Consider the following 18,086-nt stretch of genomic DNA (forward strand, 5'->3'; position numbering starts at 1 on the left):
TAATTTTCCATTGTCCGTAAAGTGCCCCAAGGGTGTTTTTAATGCTAATTCCCATTGTCCGTAAAGTGCCCCCCTTCACTACTGATACTTAGAACAGATCACATGGTTTTGAAACTAAGAAAGTATTGTTGTGAAAAGCCAAACTGTTGCTTTAAAGAAAAATGTAGGAAAAGTTTTCAAAGTATTATCTCATCGAGAGGTGAAAAGGTCAGACTCGTTGCGATGGTATACTTATAAACCCTTCAACTGCGATGCACAAAGGCAAATTGGTTTGGCATCAAACAAATGGACGGGACAGTCCCTGAAGACCAAAATGCATCTACCTGGGGGGGGGGGGGGGGAGAGATGTCTTCGTGATTTCAGTTATAATGTTAAATAATTTTTGTTCTTAAAGTAAACGAAACCCTTGAAACGGTGTCAAGTGATAGCTCGTACCACTCATTAGCACTGCATGTAAAAACGAAATTTGTTGTTGGATTATTACTCCCTTCTCAATGTACGAGCTACTTACGTTTATACTAAAAACTGCATGGTAAAGGTAGGCAAATGACATGAATATATGAATTAGTTCATGGTTCTCTTGACAGTGATCTAGGTGTCGGAGCATAAAACCTGGATGCTTGGACTGCCTTTAATTGTTACTGCAATTACGCTATGTCTCTCGTCTTGTCAGCATCAGTATTGAACAGCGGTCCATTGGGATTTGCATGCATAACACTGATTGGTCAATTAGCTGTATTACTCTAGTGTACCATATAGAGCTGTTATCATTATAGCATTTGTCACTTTAATCAGAATCTTACTTTTCGACGTATAACAGCTGAATGTTTTTAAATGAGAAGAAAAATGTTGAAGAAGATATTCCCACAAACGGAACTTGTTCTTGCACATATCTGGTAAAAATCCTCGGACGTTTTAAAAAAATATTCTTTCACTCTTCTTATTCATTACACTGAAAGTATAAAGGCAATTTTAACGTTTGATGAGTTATAGTTTGGACCCTTTCGAAAAAAAGGAGAGGACAAAAAATCTATATTTCCGTTCATCTCTTCGTTCATTCGCTCTGTAACGTTAAAAAAAAACATCTGAGATTAAGGGAATAAACCTAATACGCTTATAAGTCGTCATCATGGTAAACGTGTATTTTGTACATTCAAGGTCAAGGTCACGGTTCAATATTTCAAGTTTTCCGTCGATGTTTCTTTTGAGCTGTGAAACGTTGGTACTATATATAGGAGACGAAAGAATTAAACTTAGTGTACCTATTCATCATCTTTTAATGGTATGTTGCGTACCGTTGGGAGTGGGCCTGTACTCATCAATATTTTAATTTTCAATCCAATTTTTAAACCGATTTTCACTCATTAAATTTTGAGCCATTTGAGATTGGTATGAAACTTGGTATACTTCATTATTATCAATAGAAAGGTTTGTCATGTACCTCATTCAGGTCGAGGGTCCTATGTTCAATGTCAAGGTCACATTTCAGTATTTCTATTTTCAACCACACCCTCCTTTCCTCTCAACAATTTTAGACCTCTGATATCTTTGAAAAAAATTGGTATACTTATATGCTGACAAAATTGCAGTCGTGTCTCATAGTGTGTGTGTGTGTCTTTTTCATAAAAAGAAAAACTGTTATATTTGGTTTTTAAATGAATTTAATTAAGTATACGTGTGACATTGTAAAATTTGAAAGTATCATAGTTTCACAAGACTGGAAATCTAATACACAGCTTTAGACACGTAAAGATAAGTTTCCAAGTTTGATGGAATTTTTCAATTTACTTTTCACCTTTGGTTAATGCAGAAAATCAACAGCATATTACAGGCACTTTACTCACGACCAAAATCGTTCCTTCTCGATTAAAGTGGGTTCAGACAATAAATAACAGAACATGTAACAGGCGATTAAGGAGTCAGATTTTCATTATATTCGTCAGTCTCTCTTCCCACACAACCCGTCTCACCACCGTTTGTTGCACATTTAGGCATTAGATTTTAAGACTTCGTTACGTATTAATCGTCAACCGTGCAATAATTTAATTTAGTTTAACGCGGATAAATATATGATGATAACGAGACGTTAACCGGAAAAGATAAACCTTTTTAGGGGCACAAAAACAAATCAGATGCTCTCGTGGCTAAGTATCTATTGATTTTAAATCGCGTTAATAAGGAAAAGCAGGTGCCCTTCGATTCATGAGTGATACAAGGTCATTTTTCTAATAAATACTTCTAGAATTTTATTAAATTCAAAGATTTTGGACCTGGAAAGAGTTTTTTTTTATTTTTTTAAACTTACAACAGCTCAACCCGTTTCTGACAGCTTGCTATCTAATTCTCGGGAAGGCTGGTGTAAGTATAATCCGCGCCATGGTCAGAATCCTCATATCATGTGTAAACCATTTTAACTGTTTTGTAACTCCGCATTTATTGTTCTCCAACGTAATCATGCAATAATTCCTAATTGAAATACATGTGTGCCAGTTAGATTTAAATGTTATAGAGAATGAAAAGCAAGAAAATCAAATGGCATCAAAGTTCTAAAATTCCAAAGTGCTTGATAATTCAGATAAAATGCGCAAAATTTCTTATCTCACTGAATATATTACCCCGCTGAATATAGTACAATATGACTTATTAAAAACATTCCGCATTACCATTTCGATAACATTGCTGGAAGAAAACATAAAAACTTGCAATAATTCTTCCTATATTTTTGCTACATGCTTGTATTATATTTGTATAAAGTTCTTATATAATAGACATCAAAAGTGGCTTGACACACTGTGTGTAACAGCTTAGCGTGTTACTGTACATTGTGCACAGATTTAACTGACCGTATGCCGAATCATCGTGCAAAACCCTAGATAGAATCTAACATTGCGTATATAATAAACTTTATGATATTAATTCGATGTGAAACCTACTTCCAAATATTAGTGTGATAAACACGTTCCGTTTGGGGTTATGAAAACTATGAGATATAGTCATACAAGTTTTAAGCAGCCAAATCAAAGAATGGTTGCTTCATATATTTTGCTTTCCACAATAATTAAGATTACTATCGAGTAAAGAATGTACTTGTTTTGTATCATTGCTTGTGTAGAGTTGTGTGGAAACTACCAGATGCATATCTATCAAAGATTTGACACAATTGATTCGGGGCAGGCTTGATTGTAGATGCTACTGGATAATGTGAAACATGGTGTCTTAAAATATCTGTATAAAAGAAAATTAGGAACTAATGGCATGATATGAGTGACCTCTGTGAGAGCTAAACATTGCATAGAGAAAGAAGACGTTGATATATCTTACACGCGAAAAGTCAATTAATATTCCATAGAAACCTCGACCATATTTTATCATGACATATGTTGACTACAGAACTCACATAAAGCAGCAAACGTTGACTGAATGCAGAAATGACATATGTATAATACACCTGTGCGTTACTCGTATAAAAGAAAGGAGAAGCAGTTTCAAGGAAACTACAACGTTAAAACGAGTGATGAAAAACAATTAGACCTAAAATAGAGGTCATGGCACAAAACCATAATATTAAGAACATATGCCCTCATTATTAGTAACATCTAAAAGAGAGAGAGAGACACACACACACACGCACACACACATTCATAACGGCGGAAATTCAAAATGGCTTCCCAACGTTTCGGGCTTAACGAGCTCTTCGTAATATAAACAAAATAAAAACAACTTACATATACAAAACAGACACTTAGCACAATATCTACGAAAAAATACTGGGTAATTTGCAACAGGAGATATAACAATACAAAATTTGTACTATATATATATATATATATATATATATATATATATATATATATATATATATATATATATATATATATATATACATACATATATACATATATATATATATATATATATATATATATATATATATATATATATATATATATATATATATATATATATATATATATATATATATATAAGTGACAAGAGTAATTCAGTCAGGGTGGAGGTTCAGGAAGGTGTAGACATATATGGAAGTGATACCTTCAAGCATACCTTCAAGCAAGACAATGTAATTGTAATTAACTTAAATCTATTTAGCTATCGCAAAGTCAACTATACACGGGGAAAATATAACGATTTTATATATTTGAAATCTGAGACTGAAACGAGTGAAGATGCATCAAAGACTAGAAGTGTACAGGTTTACCGCGGTATTTTATTACCTGTTGTACGTACTATTAGGGCAGAATTTTTGAGTAAAAGTAATAAGTTTGAAACTTTCTCTAAATTGTATTAAAAGTAATTTTGCATTAAATTGTATTGAAAGTAATTTTCTACTAAAATATATCGAGGTCTATTTCTGTACTACAACTGTATTTTATAAAGATAGCGCCCAAAGAACAGGTGCAAAACTCTCTTGTACTATACATTTCTCTTGCATCCTATGGTCAGCAAAAACTACATTCGGTGGGTTGCCGAGCTGGCAGATTCTTAAAGTTCTCTGATCAAGTAAGCTACAAGCTCCACGCGTTTTCTAAACCAAATAAGTCGCTGCGACATAATTGTCTGTCTGGTGACGTAAGCAACAAAGTCAGTTTATGTGAAGAGAGACGGGAGCCTCGTTCTGATTCGAGACGAACGAATGCAAGAAAAACTGGTCGTGTATCCATATCTGGCCATAAGGATGCATTAAATTGAGTGCAGGATTGCGCAAAACCAGTTCGTTCGTCGAGGAATCAGAGTCTGTCTTTTAACAGTATCCCGTACCTCCGCATTGCCATATTCCCCAAGATGTAGTCGTATCTACATCGTTAGGAGTGAAACCTCTTTTAAGAGTTCCTGAACTTTTGTCTTCTCTCTCTCTCTCTCTCTCTCTCTCTCTCTCTCTCATCATGGGCAATGACATTTTTTATGAGTAATTCCTTCTTGAAGCAAGAAATGAGAAGAAGGTTATGATATGATATAAAAAAAGGTTTTCATAACACGTACCACGGTACTTTCTCACCGTACCGGTACGTGGTTAGTTTCCGTTAGCAAGTAATGTACGTGGATACCCGAGGCATCCTTTTACGACACGACTTGAATGAAAAAAAAGCGTATTTGAATTATTCATGCAAAAGAGTTCAAAAAGCGTGAGGTTAGTGTCTTTTTTTAACAGAACGGTTGTATCGGTCACAATTTAGTGGAGAATACTAAATTGTGAATATTACAAATATAATTATATTTAGGATCATTTAATTACATCTTTGACTCTTGTCATGCATGTCAAGCACAGTGCCCAATGGAAGGTTATGAAAAACTATTCGGGCCAAATCAAACTTTTGGAAAATATTTCGGAAAAAGCACATGTCATGTTTTAGTTATTTGCCGGGGTATTGTGAATTTGTTAACTATATCTATTCCTTTTTAAGACTGTAAGTCATCCCTCTATTTTAAGGAGCGCACTTGTTTTCTGTCAGAAATGTATGTTATTGTTTATGTCCATTAAATGTGTTCTCGTTTGTTGAGTATGTATGTTTTATGTTCACTGGCCATCTCTAATAATTATCAACCCGGGTGTTGGCATTCCACTCAAAGTTTAGCTGCCTATTATATCAATAGCGTAGCAAATGCATCTACTTAATAACGTACTGTCCATTTCATTTCCCGGTGTGGAGGGACAGCGATTTTCTTTTGAGCAGAACTAATACTTTTTTTCTTTTATCTCAAGATAAACAATATGTTTCTCAAATAATAGCATAGGTATAATATGGTGTTATTTTACTATAAATCAACAAAATATGTTCAGCTAGTGATAGACGGAAATTTAGAATAAATGTGTCAGGTCATGCCCAGTAACAATGACTTGTTGGTCCCTAATGTAATTCCCGTATAACGTGGTACGTTTGGAAATACCGCGGTAAAAAATTTTTTACTTGGTAGAACCCTTCTCTGTTAAATGCATACATTCCGTAACTATTACGTTTGAATCCCGTCTACAGTCATCAGATTATCAGATCAGGTCTCTTGCTAAATAAAGTATAAATAACATTCAATCTCTAAAAACATTAATTAATAAATAACTTAAAGAGGTAATATCTAAAAACTTATAAATAACATAACGTAGGAAACACACCCTAAACACCTCGACTAGTAATACCATAATAACCTTGAAAATCTCAGTTCATACATGATTTCTACTAAGAACCTCTATAAACAGCATAGAACATCCCCCCTCCTTTTAGAACATTTTGAAGACGAAAAAAAAAATAATCGAAAAAAAAAATTGCAAGAAACACCAGGCAAATGCAACAAGAAACCAGCGATGTAAAGCAAGCAGGACCGTTCCCGAGCTCTCCTTCCCACTAATGACAGCCAACCATTCAACTGTAGGGACTTTTATGGACCCACAGATTGAAGCCAAACTATCAGGGTTCCTTGAATCCATAAAAGCCTGGGTGAGGTGGCACCATCCCCTGCCCCAGGAACAACTAGCAGGCTGCGGTGCAGTCAGAAAAAAGTGGCACATGCACAATTGTGCGCACGCCACTATAATTAAACTCAACAACAAAAAAAAAATACTTATTTTGGCCGGTTGCTTGATGAGCTCTCGTGAGAGAGAGAGAGAGAGAGAGAGAGAGAGAGAGAATGCAAATTATATGGCGAATAACAGTCCTTTCGAGTGCACTGGTTCCGGCAAGGGATCTCGATCTCAGGGATTGATTAAGGTAAATGCAACAAACTGACAACAGTGCATGCCTAGTTTTTAACTAGCCTAAGCGCTTTCGACGCTTACCGTGTCTCTGTCAAAGGTAAACATAACACACAGACAAGACAAACAATTAACACAAAAATAATTGAATTAACACGAGTTTACCTGATCATTTCTGAGAGAGAGAGAGAGAGAGAGAGAGAATGCAAATTATATGGCGAATAACAGTCCTTTTATGCGCACTGGTTCCGGGAAGGGATCTCGACGATCGCAGGGATTGATTAAGATATATGGATCAAACTGACAACTTACAGTGCAAAACAAGTTTTTAACTAGCCTAAGCGTTTTCTACTCTTACCGTGTCTTTGTCAAAGGTAAACATAAAACAAAGAAGAGACAAACAAATAAACACAAAAGGAATTGAAATTTACACAATTTTACCTAAGTATTTCTAATTTAATTAACCTTGAACGTGTTTCATGTTCGCGTTGTCTTCAGTTTGACTGATGATGTGACAAACTAGTTGATATTAAGCTAGGTAGGGAGGAACTACAGCAGCATCTTTTTTTTAACGTAAAATTTTACCACTGATATTTCATTAAATCTGAAATGCAAGTAATATTCAAACGTAACACCAGGAAGAACTGTAACAGCTAGCTGTACAGATGAATGACCATGTAATGAGCAAAACTTATGAATGATTTAATTGAAAAAGTGGTGGCTATAAATAGTTGACGATTTTATTTGCGTATGGTTGTCTTTTTGGAGTCTTCTAAGTTTAAACCCATTGGTTTGAATGTTCCAAGACTGCGTAACAAGTAGGATCCCTAGTTTCGGAATTTCCGTTGGAGTTATGAACAATTGCACTTAGTGTTTGTTATGCCACTGAACGTGTGGCAAGTTAAAGAGAAGTGTTCTCATCTATTCGTGAGTCAATGATTGACCAGACATGTGCAATTCGTGGAAAACATCGAGTGTACATGAACTGTAAATACCTGAGGCTATGACTTGCTTTATTTATTAAAGTGAAAAACAATTGATGGAATAGGATGAAACTGTTTGCGTTGGTTGTCTTCAGAATGACTAATTACCTTAAAGATCTTTAGGATACAATTGTCTTTCAATCCATCATGTTGGAAGCCTCTGTGACAGGTCTTTTCTCCAACCGACGTCTACACAATACACCGAAATGGCTGACTCTTGAATTGTATTTTAAATTTCTAGACAGTCATATACATACCATTCCCACTGCCAAGAATGACATTTCATATTTTTTATGAGAAATTGTTACATTCTTCCTTGTGGCTATATTTTAAAAAAATGTCATAGACTCAATGGTGAGCTCCTTAAATACCGGACAACCTTAAGGACTGACCAGTTTATTATTCTTACAGGGGATGCAGGGAAGTTTTGTTTTAAATGTCCGGTTCTCAAGTAGTTCGGATACCCACCACCACCCTCACCCATTAAATGATCTGTCCGTTTATACATACGTAATGGATCAAATATTCTTACAAATGGAACATGTAGAAAATGGCAACCGTGAAAAATCAAGCCTTTTAATCATTCCACGTGACATTGGTAAAAAAAGAATTACACCATAAATGTAAGAGCTTGAAATATCAGAACATACGGCATTAGATTCAGAACTATTTCACTAATGAGGAAATGGATAACAATTGTAAATAAAATATAGCTAATGAAAGAGTGCGGAAATGGACATCATCTGTAAATAAAATATAGATAATGAAAGCATCAGGAAATGGTTATCCACTTTAAATAAAATATAACCAATGAAAACGTGAGTATAGTATCTGAACTGAAATGCATAGTTCGCAGAATACAAAGGAACATAATTTCGGATGGCCATCAAAATTGATATGTGATCAGTTTAATAGTTTGGAAGTGGGCTTGAAACAAAAATGATATTTATGTATACAGTAGCATGACTATTTCAGGAGAGATGGGTGTAATTAATGGGGACGTGATGTATGTTGATGGAAGTAAATGTCGTTGGTATTGCAACCTATTTGTCTTAATTCTGATATCATGGAAAATCAGATATGGTTTGAATGGCAAAGCCAGTCTCACCATCTAATAAAGCTTTCTTTTATTCTTAAAATTTAAATTACATATAGACGCATATATTATGATAAACGATATTTTCGTCAGCATTGATTACTACTCAGATCAACAATTGTAACAAGTGACTCAAAAGACAATGCAATACTGATAATGAAAATAATTTATTTGGATAATTCTTGCCGGAAAAATTCTTAGCACGGCATTATATTATCAGTCAAAATCATTACACTATTTCTGCAAATGGAGAAGACATTCTTCTATTCTACCAGAGGCCATCATCATACAGGTTGCATATTAACATGTCCATTGGACAAATCAGATTTGATATCAAAAAAGAAAATTATCAAAATTGTAATTTGATACTACTGCACAAATAGAATTTTACATTTTAAATTGATTCATTATGTTTTTTTTTTCTCTTTCAGATCAAAGTAATAAACATGTTTGTGGTTTCGGGTATATGCATTATCCTTTTAGTAGCAGGCTCTAAAGGAGGAATAGGTAAGGTTCAAACAATCATATGCTGAAAGAGAGATGGGGCGGGGGGGGGGGAATATGCATTCGAATATTTACGTAATAGGGGAGTCTTTTCAAGGAGCTTTCAGATATAAGACAGATCTTTTAATTTGACTATTTTGTAGTTCTTTTCGAGATTGTAATTATTTTTCAGTACGGACTTTTTAAAAAGGGTTTTCTTTCAGTAAATACGAAAATATATTGCGGTTAGATATGAATTATTGTGATTTTAAAGTACGTATCGATGATGATAGATGATGACAGGTTGCATGTAAAGTAAAATGTTTTGGCAGAAGAAGAACGTATTGGATTTTACGTGCACCAAAGTTTGAAAGTTTTCAGATTTGAAGAGATGGTATTTACGGATATTTTGTGACATTTTTTTAGTCACTCTGGTGACAGGAGAAAGTAAAGATAGGTATTCATTATTCAGTCATACAAGACAGGTATTGGGTGTATTTATAGAAAATGACTGATAATACCACGCCAACTTATTTCATACAGATATGGATGCAATTCTTCATTATCCTTTAAAGATTAAAAAAACTTTCATCTGGGAAAAATGCAAAATAATCGTTAATATTTGAAATAATTTACTTTTATAATAATGTTCAACAACAACAATCACCACCACAACCATCAAAAACAACAGAAACAACAACAACTACTACAACTACTACCACCAACACTCTTTTGACCGCTGTCAATACTACAGCCGTTATGATTCTGTTTCTATTTTTTTACCATTGCTACTACTACTACTACCACCATTACCACAACTGCTACTTCTACAACTACTGTTGTTCCTTCCTCCTACATCCGCAGAAAGATACCATTTATTTACAGCTGTACATGCACTTGTATTTATTTCACGTCTTTCATGGATATATTTTCTCTTATAGAATTTATTATACATTTTAAGACGTTGTATTTTGCATCACAGGAGGATAGATTTAAGTAAGTTTCTTCTTTAGTATTTCCTGTTCATTTTAATGTAATGTTGTTTGCATCGAAAGAGGAAGATAGGTGTAAATAATTTTCTTGACTTCGTTATCTGCATCTTTTTTTGTGTTCCTGAACTGAAAAATATTTACAAAAGATTTTTTCTAATAGCGCCGGCTCCATCACCTGACATGCAAACATCAGCCATCACTACAGCTGCCACCAAGGTGGGACCCAAGACAGCATCATCAACAGCTGCTGTAGCTAACCCTCCATCCGGGTCAACGGTGAACATATCCGCCATACAGGCGGCAGCTAATGAATATTACCGCATAACTTTCGTAAATTCGAGTGGGTAAACCTATCTGAAACGTGTACCTTGTTGTTTTAAATCTATCTTGGGTTAGATTTGTTGTCCCAAAAGCACAACATGTTGTACCAAGTAGGATATGACAGAGTTAGTTTCATATGTTCATCGAATAATAATAATAATAATAATGATAATAATGCTGCAGCTTTGATGGTGACCAAAACATGTTTCAAAGTATGGGTTCAACGGTTTTCTTCCATAACATTTACACAGGCATATTTTGAAGCATAGGTGGACAACTCATTTCTTTAACTACACAATCCAAAACCAACCCACCCTTCTCTTTTTTTTTTTTTCTTCTTTTTTTTTTGTGTAGTGCTCATGCCGTATCTCTGTAATTCTATTTAGTAGGTTAACTATTGATCAATTTATCAAGCAAGGACGATGTCAAATCATTTTAAATCAGTCGAGACTATTTTCAGGTATATGCTATGAATTTGGCTGCACGGAACCAACATGCAAAGTTCCATACCGGAATGATTGTCGTAATTACATCGATTGCGTCATTGAAAGTGTCGTACCAGATGTGCGTTACAAGGCTATACTTATGGATTGTGGGTTTGGCACATTCTGGGATCAAGCACAGTATACATGCGTCCACGTAAAGAACGCCACATGTGAATTTAGCGTTGGTATGCTAACTTTTTCTTAGTCCTTTTTTCATGTCTAACAGGTTCATAGCGTTTCTAGCTAAAATAATCAGGACGAAAGTATAACCAGCCTTCAAAGAAAATTTCCATTAAGGGTATTAGCGGAATCCAACAAATGTGCTTTCCTTTTACTGGAGTATATTAACATTTATTGACAAGCACTTGACGTCACGATCCAAGTTGTATGACTGATGTGAAACAGAAGTGTGATGCTATTTTGTACAATCCAAATACAAGTGTCTAAAATAGTATTGCTTATGGATTTCATGTTGGTAAAAAAAAAAACATTGCTGTTTGACCGATACAAAGTCTAAGTAATTGCCAAAAATCATAGACAGAATATTAAAAACTTATTTGCATAAAAAAAGACACAGCATGTTTTATTATGACACACGGCCATCTTTATGCCTTATATAAAATCCTGTCCCCTTCAAGTAATTGGGACCGCTCCGGGGGCCTAGTGGTTAGATGCGGGAGGTCGTGGGTTCGATCCCCGATCGAGTTATACCAAAGACGTACAAAAATGGTACTAACAGCTGCCTCGCTTGGCGCTCAGCATTAAGAGATTAGTGTTAGGACTGATTGGCCTGGTATCAGGATAATGTGACTGGGTGGGACATCATGGTACATGTCTGCGGCAAAATGCCCCAGTGCTAGACATCACTATAAACTGTCACACTGCAGACATCGTAGCGATATGACTGAAAAATTGTTAAAGCTACGTTATAAATCCAAATCACACACACACACACACACTACAGTAATTGGATTGGCGTAGAAAGGCGCCACGTGGTCCATACCGTCGTATGTATTCGATGTCGACGAATATATGTAATTATTATTAAATGAAAAGTTATTTCCCTACATTGTTTTGTGGATTTATTCAGTAAAATCAATAGTTTCTTCATGTCCTAAAATACATTTTTACATGTGTGCTCATTTCAAGCACTTCTCTATATTATATAAGCAGAGCTATTTGTATATGTTTTGCTTATATAAAAAATGGGTCTCTATGATTAGTATACAGGGATTTTGACACTTTGAATGGATTTCTATACTTATTTACCCCCAGACTCAAATGGGACATGGACTTCCACATAGTAACACCCACAAGCAACGTACCATAACCTCATTTCAGACAAATGTTCCAACAGTGGAAAACCCACAATTGACCACAGAGACGACAACTGCCGCACGCACTGGATTTGTACTGAGGGCAGGTCTTTTCCTGCGTGCTGCCCGCCCGGGCTCCGCTATGACGAGGTAAGCGGTCAGTGTGCTGAGGATCCCGGCTGTGTAATGCCCTGTCCAATCAGCTTCAAGAAAGAAGGTAAGGCCCCTCCACAGCATATTAATAAATATGCTTACTTTCAGATGCATACTTTGAAAACGAGTCCCTACCCCAATAAAAATGATTTATTTTACCAGAATACTTTTTCCAGCTTACTTTTATAATTAAGTATTGTCGCCTCTAATCTCGTAATTTATGTTAATAATTTACTTTAGAACAGTTTCACTTCCAAAGCTAATGGAGTATGCTTTCCAGATTATGGCGGAATAATACAGCGATTGCTGTCACTTATAGTTACGTAATATAGGAATAATGGAAATATCAAATAAACGGATATTAAAAGTAGACTAATTATTCAGTATTTACAGTATATACATAATACAAATGCATTTATGCAAAGTGCCATCGATATATTACAAAAATAACATGTTTATGCACATTCTTATATGCCACAGATAAAGGTTCGGATGTTTTTACTTTTTATGCTCAATAACCTTCGCAGAAACGCTAACGTATTTGATACCAGGACCACACTTGGAAGCATAAACTATTGCCTAAAATCCATCTGCCTAGCGTAAGCGCTGACGGATTTTGTGCCTCAGACCTAAGATGACGACTCAGATTCCTCTGCCAAGCATACCTAAGACCCTCTGATTGGTATAAGCGCTGACGGATTTAGTACCTAAGACCTGTGTGAGTTGCATCCGTGCTGACAGGTTTGATGACCAAGGTCACTCTGCCTAGCATAAGCGCTGACGGAATTGGTGCTTCTTGCGAATTTGGTTCATTAGACTCCTTTGAGTAAAACAATAGCACAGACCTTATATATCAGTGGTCTTAGACTCAAATCACCCTGAGGGCCGCATGCGGACATTTTTGATGACCCACCTTTGCTATCTCTCATGACACCTTGTGATGTCAATCATTTTGCGGGCCACAGGATACGGCTTGGCGGGCCGCGTGTTTGAGACACCTGTTATATATAATCTTCGGAGTTTCATGATGTGTTTGCCTTTGGTTTTTGTAACTTTGCAAATGCAACTTTAAAGAAATTATAACTGAAGCTAAACGACACGCAGCATTCGAACACTGTGTTATATACTCGCAATCTGCTAGAAGACATCTAAGACTGTTAAGAAGTAGCTAATTAACACAAATGTTACATTTTATGATGAATTTATTAATTTATGTTGAATGTATCACACAAAACCATAACCCACGTCAAGCTGATCAGTTTGAATTAAGTGATTGTTGTTAAGAATCTGAGAATATCCATACAATATTTCCTCGACTATTGGAAATAGTTTTCCCAAGTTCTGCTCTGGGCTACATAAAGAAGACAAGTTCACCCAGTGCCTGTGACGTCATTCACAAGTTGCCGTATTCTGGAAACATTGTTTTTTTCAACCACGAAGCTCCAGTTGAAATTATCAAACTTTCTACCGAAGATTGAAACTTCAGACAGAATAATGTTTGAATCGTATAGCTTTCGGATTTGTTGAACTTGTGCCCATCTACTAGAATGCTCAAGTTTAGTGGCATAAATATTTGCTAAAATTCAGTGACAAATATTTGCTTAAATTCAGTTTCATAAATAGTTTAGGGTTTTGAGTTATAGCTAGAGTTTTATGTTAAAATTGTTTCGAGAATAAAGGCCATGAAATTATTCATGGACATATTAAAACGTGAAATTTTAGCACAATGTTCCACTTAAAAATTATAATCTGACGTGCAAGAAAGAGACAGTTCTCATATATGTGGAGGAAACAGGGAAGTCCAGCCGTATGAGAGTAAGATTTGTAAAAGAGTCTCGGCAAGCCTCATCTTTGACGTAAATCTTTGACTGTCGGATAAAGATTATTTTTCAATCCAGCAGTTGTTATTTTCATCACAGATCCTTGCTCCATTACAAACCGACCCGGTGTTGATCTCGTAGACAACAATTGCCGAACCTACTGGACATGCATGGAGGGAAGGTCTTTTCCTGCCTGTTGTCCTCCAGGCATGCGCTATGACGATACGAGCGCACAGTGCTTGAATGATTCGACATGTAAACAATCCTGTCCAATCATCGATGGTAAGACTTGACTGTGCTTGTTCAATAATAGATGGCAAGGTACCCGTAAAGATTCATTTTGACATGTCTCGATATTGTGACATATGGCAGTACACCTTAGTAATCATCGCAAATATATTTTTTGTATATTAGGCATGAATGGCAGAAAACAGTTGATCTATCATTTTTAAAACAAACGTTCCAAACTGCATTATAATAAAAATGTGTGTGGAAATCGAGGAATCCTTAACGGGAAATCTCCACAATGTCACTTTACCTTGCAGGTTTACATTTGCTGAACACGTTTTAGAAATGCACTATTCAGGACATTCAAGGTTAAATTTTTTTTACGAAAAAGCATTACTAAAACAATTAGTGTAAACAATCTGAAATTAACTAGTACCTGATCAAATACGAATTTAGAGGTATTTAGTCAGAATTTCAAGATATTTCCGCCCTACATTTCAGACCTTTGTGCGGATTCCACGAAGAAATCGTACAGTTACAACGACAACAATTGCAGGACTTATATTTACTGCGGAAGTGGCCAACCACAGCCTGCCTGTTGCCCCTGGGGTTATAGATACGACAACCAAAGCCAGACGTGTTTACTAGACGCATCATGCGACCATGAGATCTGCCCTGATCAGTTCATTGAAATAAAAAGTAGTTTTAATAGATACAATGAATTATTAACAACACTTAATTTTTAACATGTTCAATTTAAGCCAATGAAAGATAAGTAGGAAAATCTTGGTGACTATTCACAGTACTCTGTGTGTGTGTGTGTGAGAGAGAGAGAGAGAGAGAGAGAGAACAGACAGATTAAGGCATTTAGCAAAAGCAAGAATATCATGCTCGTGAATGAAATTACCCTACGTTCTCTTTCACCATGCATTTTGTAATTCTTTCGTTTTTTTGTGATATAATGTAACTGAATGAATAATATACCATCCGTATGACAAATGTGTTCTCAGTTCCAACTTACAATACATTTCTGTGTTTTACTCGTTTATGTTGATTTATTGGGGAGGGGAGATGCAGTTTGCCATTATTCTCTTTTCTTGTACAATAATTCAGAAAGAATAAACATGTTTTATATTGAAGAATTTAATTTTAAATTTGATATTAAAGGTGAAATATTCTCAAAAAGAGTTGTTGTTGAACATTTTACTTCGTGCTGTTTCATGTCCATGTTTCTATACCAGTCATAAGGTGGTTTTTTTCTCCCTCTATTCCACACTTTTCATTTTTAGCATGTTTGTACGAAAAATATGATGCAGAAGGACGATATTTTTACATCCGGGGCCATCAACCCCAACCATGCAGCCCAACTGTTCTTTTTAATGAGACCACGTGTGGTTGTACCATTCCACGTAACCAATCCACTGCAGGTAAGATGGCATGCTTTGCAACCAATGCATGATAATGCGAAGTGAGAAATATTTATCTTTCCGGTTTTTGCGTGCCAGAGTAATAATTATTAATTCCTAAATTACTTATTCTATTTTAATAATTTTAGATTCATTAATGGTAAATATTATATTAAAACCTACAAGGAGTAATGTATACCATTTGGTCATTCACTTATACACCATTATTTAAAAAAAAAATACATTTTGGTGGATTTCGATGATTTATCAGCCATTCGTCTCCTATTGCAAAACAAATTGTATCTGTAATCACTTATGAGAATTTTCTGGTTGGTTTACTATACCAGCATCCAAAAAAAAAAATTATTTTTCCGACTTCACGTTGATCCTGAATCTGGTTTAAGAAAACAATATTAATTTAGAATTGCACAATGATTTGTTTTCTTCTCACTTCAAACTACACTGAGTAAAATGATAAATCTCATAAAATATTTTCAATGGAAATCTGTTGTTCTATTTCTTTTTCCAGGATGCAAAATAGATCTAAATATCACATTTTATCACGGGGAAATGATGGATAAAGCCGAAAACACGTGGCTGGAGACTTCTACTAGTTTAAAATTACCGAGCCAACAAGAGCCGTATGCCACTTTCAGGAACGGTGATTCTGCCATCTTGATCCGGAAATATGACCACGTGGCTTTGGACAAGGTGTTCACCAAGCTTTCCTTCATACCAGACACAGTTTCAACCACCGACAAACAGATCCTTATATCAAACTGTAGAACGAGGGCCTCCAGCTCAGACAGTCCTTCCTTTGATGTCAGGCTGGACCCTTCTGCAATCCTCATACACATCATGACAGATTCTGATTCGGCTAATCTAACGCTTCCATATCAGGTTTTCTTAGATTTATATGACTTATTCTTTCAAGTAGTACATACTTAAACTCATTTTAACACGTTTGAATTGCGTAATACCGTGCGTTAATTATTGTCTAATATTGGAACGATATTTTGTTAGAATTTATTTCTTCTTTGCGCTGGTCAGGATTCAGATGCCTTCAATAGCAGACATTTAGTTTTCTAATTATACTGCCCCAAGTGCTCTCCTTTTAAACTCTTGTTATCGACCACCGCATCGCTTAAGCAGTTAAAATTATTATGCAGAAAGCAGTGACATAAACCTAACATTTTAAATATTATTTGTAAATATTTAATTCACAGAACGGCTGATTATATGACAATAACAAAAAGTACACGTTACACAAAACCATGCTGATAATCATCTGTAACATGGGGAAAATTGCACCTTATGACGACGAAATTATTAAGCGCAGATTATCGTCTGTTCGAGCTTAGTAGTCGATTGGATCTGTAAGAATTTAAATTATACGTGTTTACTGCATGATTTCAAAGTATCGTGCACAATTTCACTGAATGAGTGAAAATAACCTCTTAAGAGTTATTTATTTTGTTTAAGCTCTATTACTTCGGACAACGCAAGAGGAAATATTATAAATAATTTACAAAATAGCTTTTGCCTGTAAATGTACATCTGTGAACCTTTTTACTGATGGAAAAAAACAGAATTCTCGAATCTGATGTTATCTTGAAATTTGATGACATCTTGAATTTTTTCTCAGAAATGCAACGATATTCTTTGTAAATAAAATAACTGCATTTAAATCTTTGCCGAAAAATGCTCATTGACAAATATCTATTGTTTTCCACCAAGCAAAAAGAAAGATTCTTTATATATAGACAAATCTCACTTTAAAAAATAAAATTTGAGATGTTCAGTGTCCTATTTATGACATTAAGAACGAATTATGCAACACTGTCCAGAATATGAATTAATCCTATGTAACTTTGAATTTAAAGTTGCAAGAAAAACATTTGATGCTGTTGATGATGATGTTGTTGATGATGATGACTTATCATTGTTGTTATTTATATTTTTTGCAGAAAGGAACCAAGAATACCCTCTATATATCGTATGATTTACAAAGAGCTGTGGCGCGTGTGGAAACAGTAGATCCTTCAACAAATCAGATCAAGTCTTCAGAGAAGGAGCAAGGCCTACAAGGTAAGTGTTACGTTT

The 18,086-nt window shown here is 35.2% G+C and overlaps 1 protein-coding gene across 2 annotated transcripts in view; it reads left to right on the top strand.

Annotated features, from left to right (window-relative positions):
* Nucleotides 1–18,086, top strand: part of LOC149776303 (uncharacterized) — a 67,116-nt gene that overhangs the window by 16,833 nt on the left and 32,197 nt on the right. For both annotated transcript variants that reach the window (XM_089942776.1, XM_089942777.1), the window contains exons 2-10: nucleotides 9,211–9,286; nucleotides 10,415–10,594; nucleotides 11,036–11,245; nucleotides 12,402–12,593; nucleotides 14,449–14,631; nucleotides 15,079–15,276; nucleotides 15,867–16,004; nucleotides 16,513–16,883; nucleotides 17,951–18,071. In XM_089942776.1, the coding sequence (XP_089798902.1) occupies nucleotides 9,226–9,286; nucleotides 10,415–10,594; nucleotides 11,036–11,245; nucleotides 12,402–12,593; nucleotides 14,449–14,631; nucleotides 15,079–15,276; nucleotides 15,867–16,004; nucleotides 16,513–16,883; nucleotides 17,951–18,071 (1,654 nt within the window). In that variant the 5' untranslated portion in view covers nucleotides 9,211–9,225. The remainder of the gene's footprint in view (nucleotides 1–9,210; nucleotides 9,287–10,414; nucleotides 10,595–11,035; nucleotides 11,246–12,401; nucleotides 12,594–14,448; nucleotides 14,632–15,078; nucleotides 15,277–15,866; nucleotides 16,005–16,512; nucleotides 16,884–17,950; nucleotides 18,072–18,086) is intronic.

This window comes from Sinohyriopsis cumingii, chromosome 18, assembly GCF_028554795.1.
Source record: "Sinohyriopsis cumingii isolate HCF-2022 chromosome 18, ASM2855479v2, whole genome shotgun sequence".
NCBI classification, from domain to species: domain Eukaryota; kingdom Metazoa; phylum Mollusca; class Bivalvia; order Unionida; family Unionidae; genus Sinohyriopsis; species Sinohyriopsis cumingii.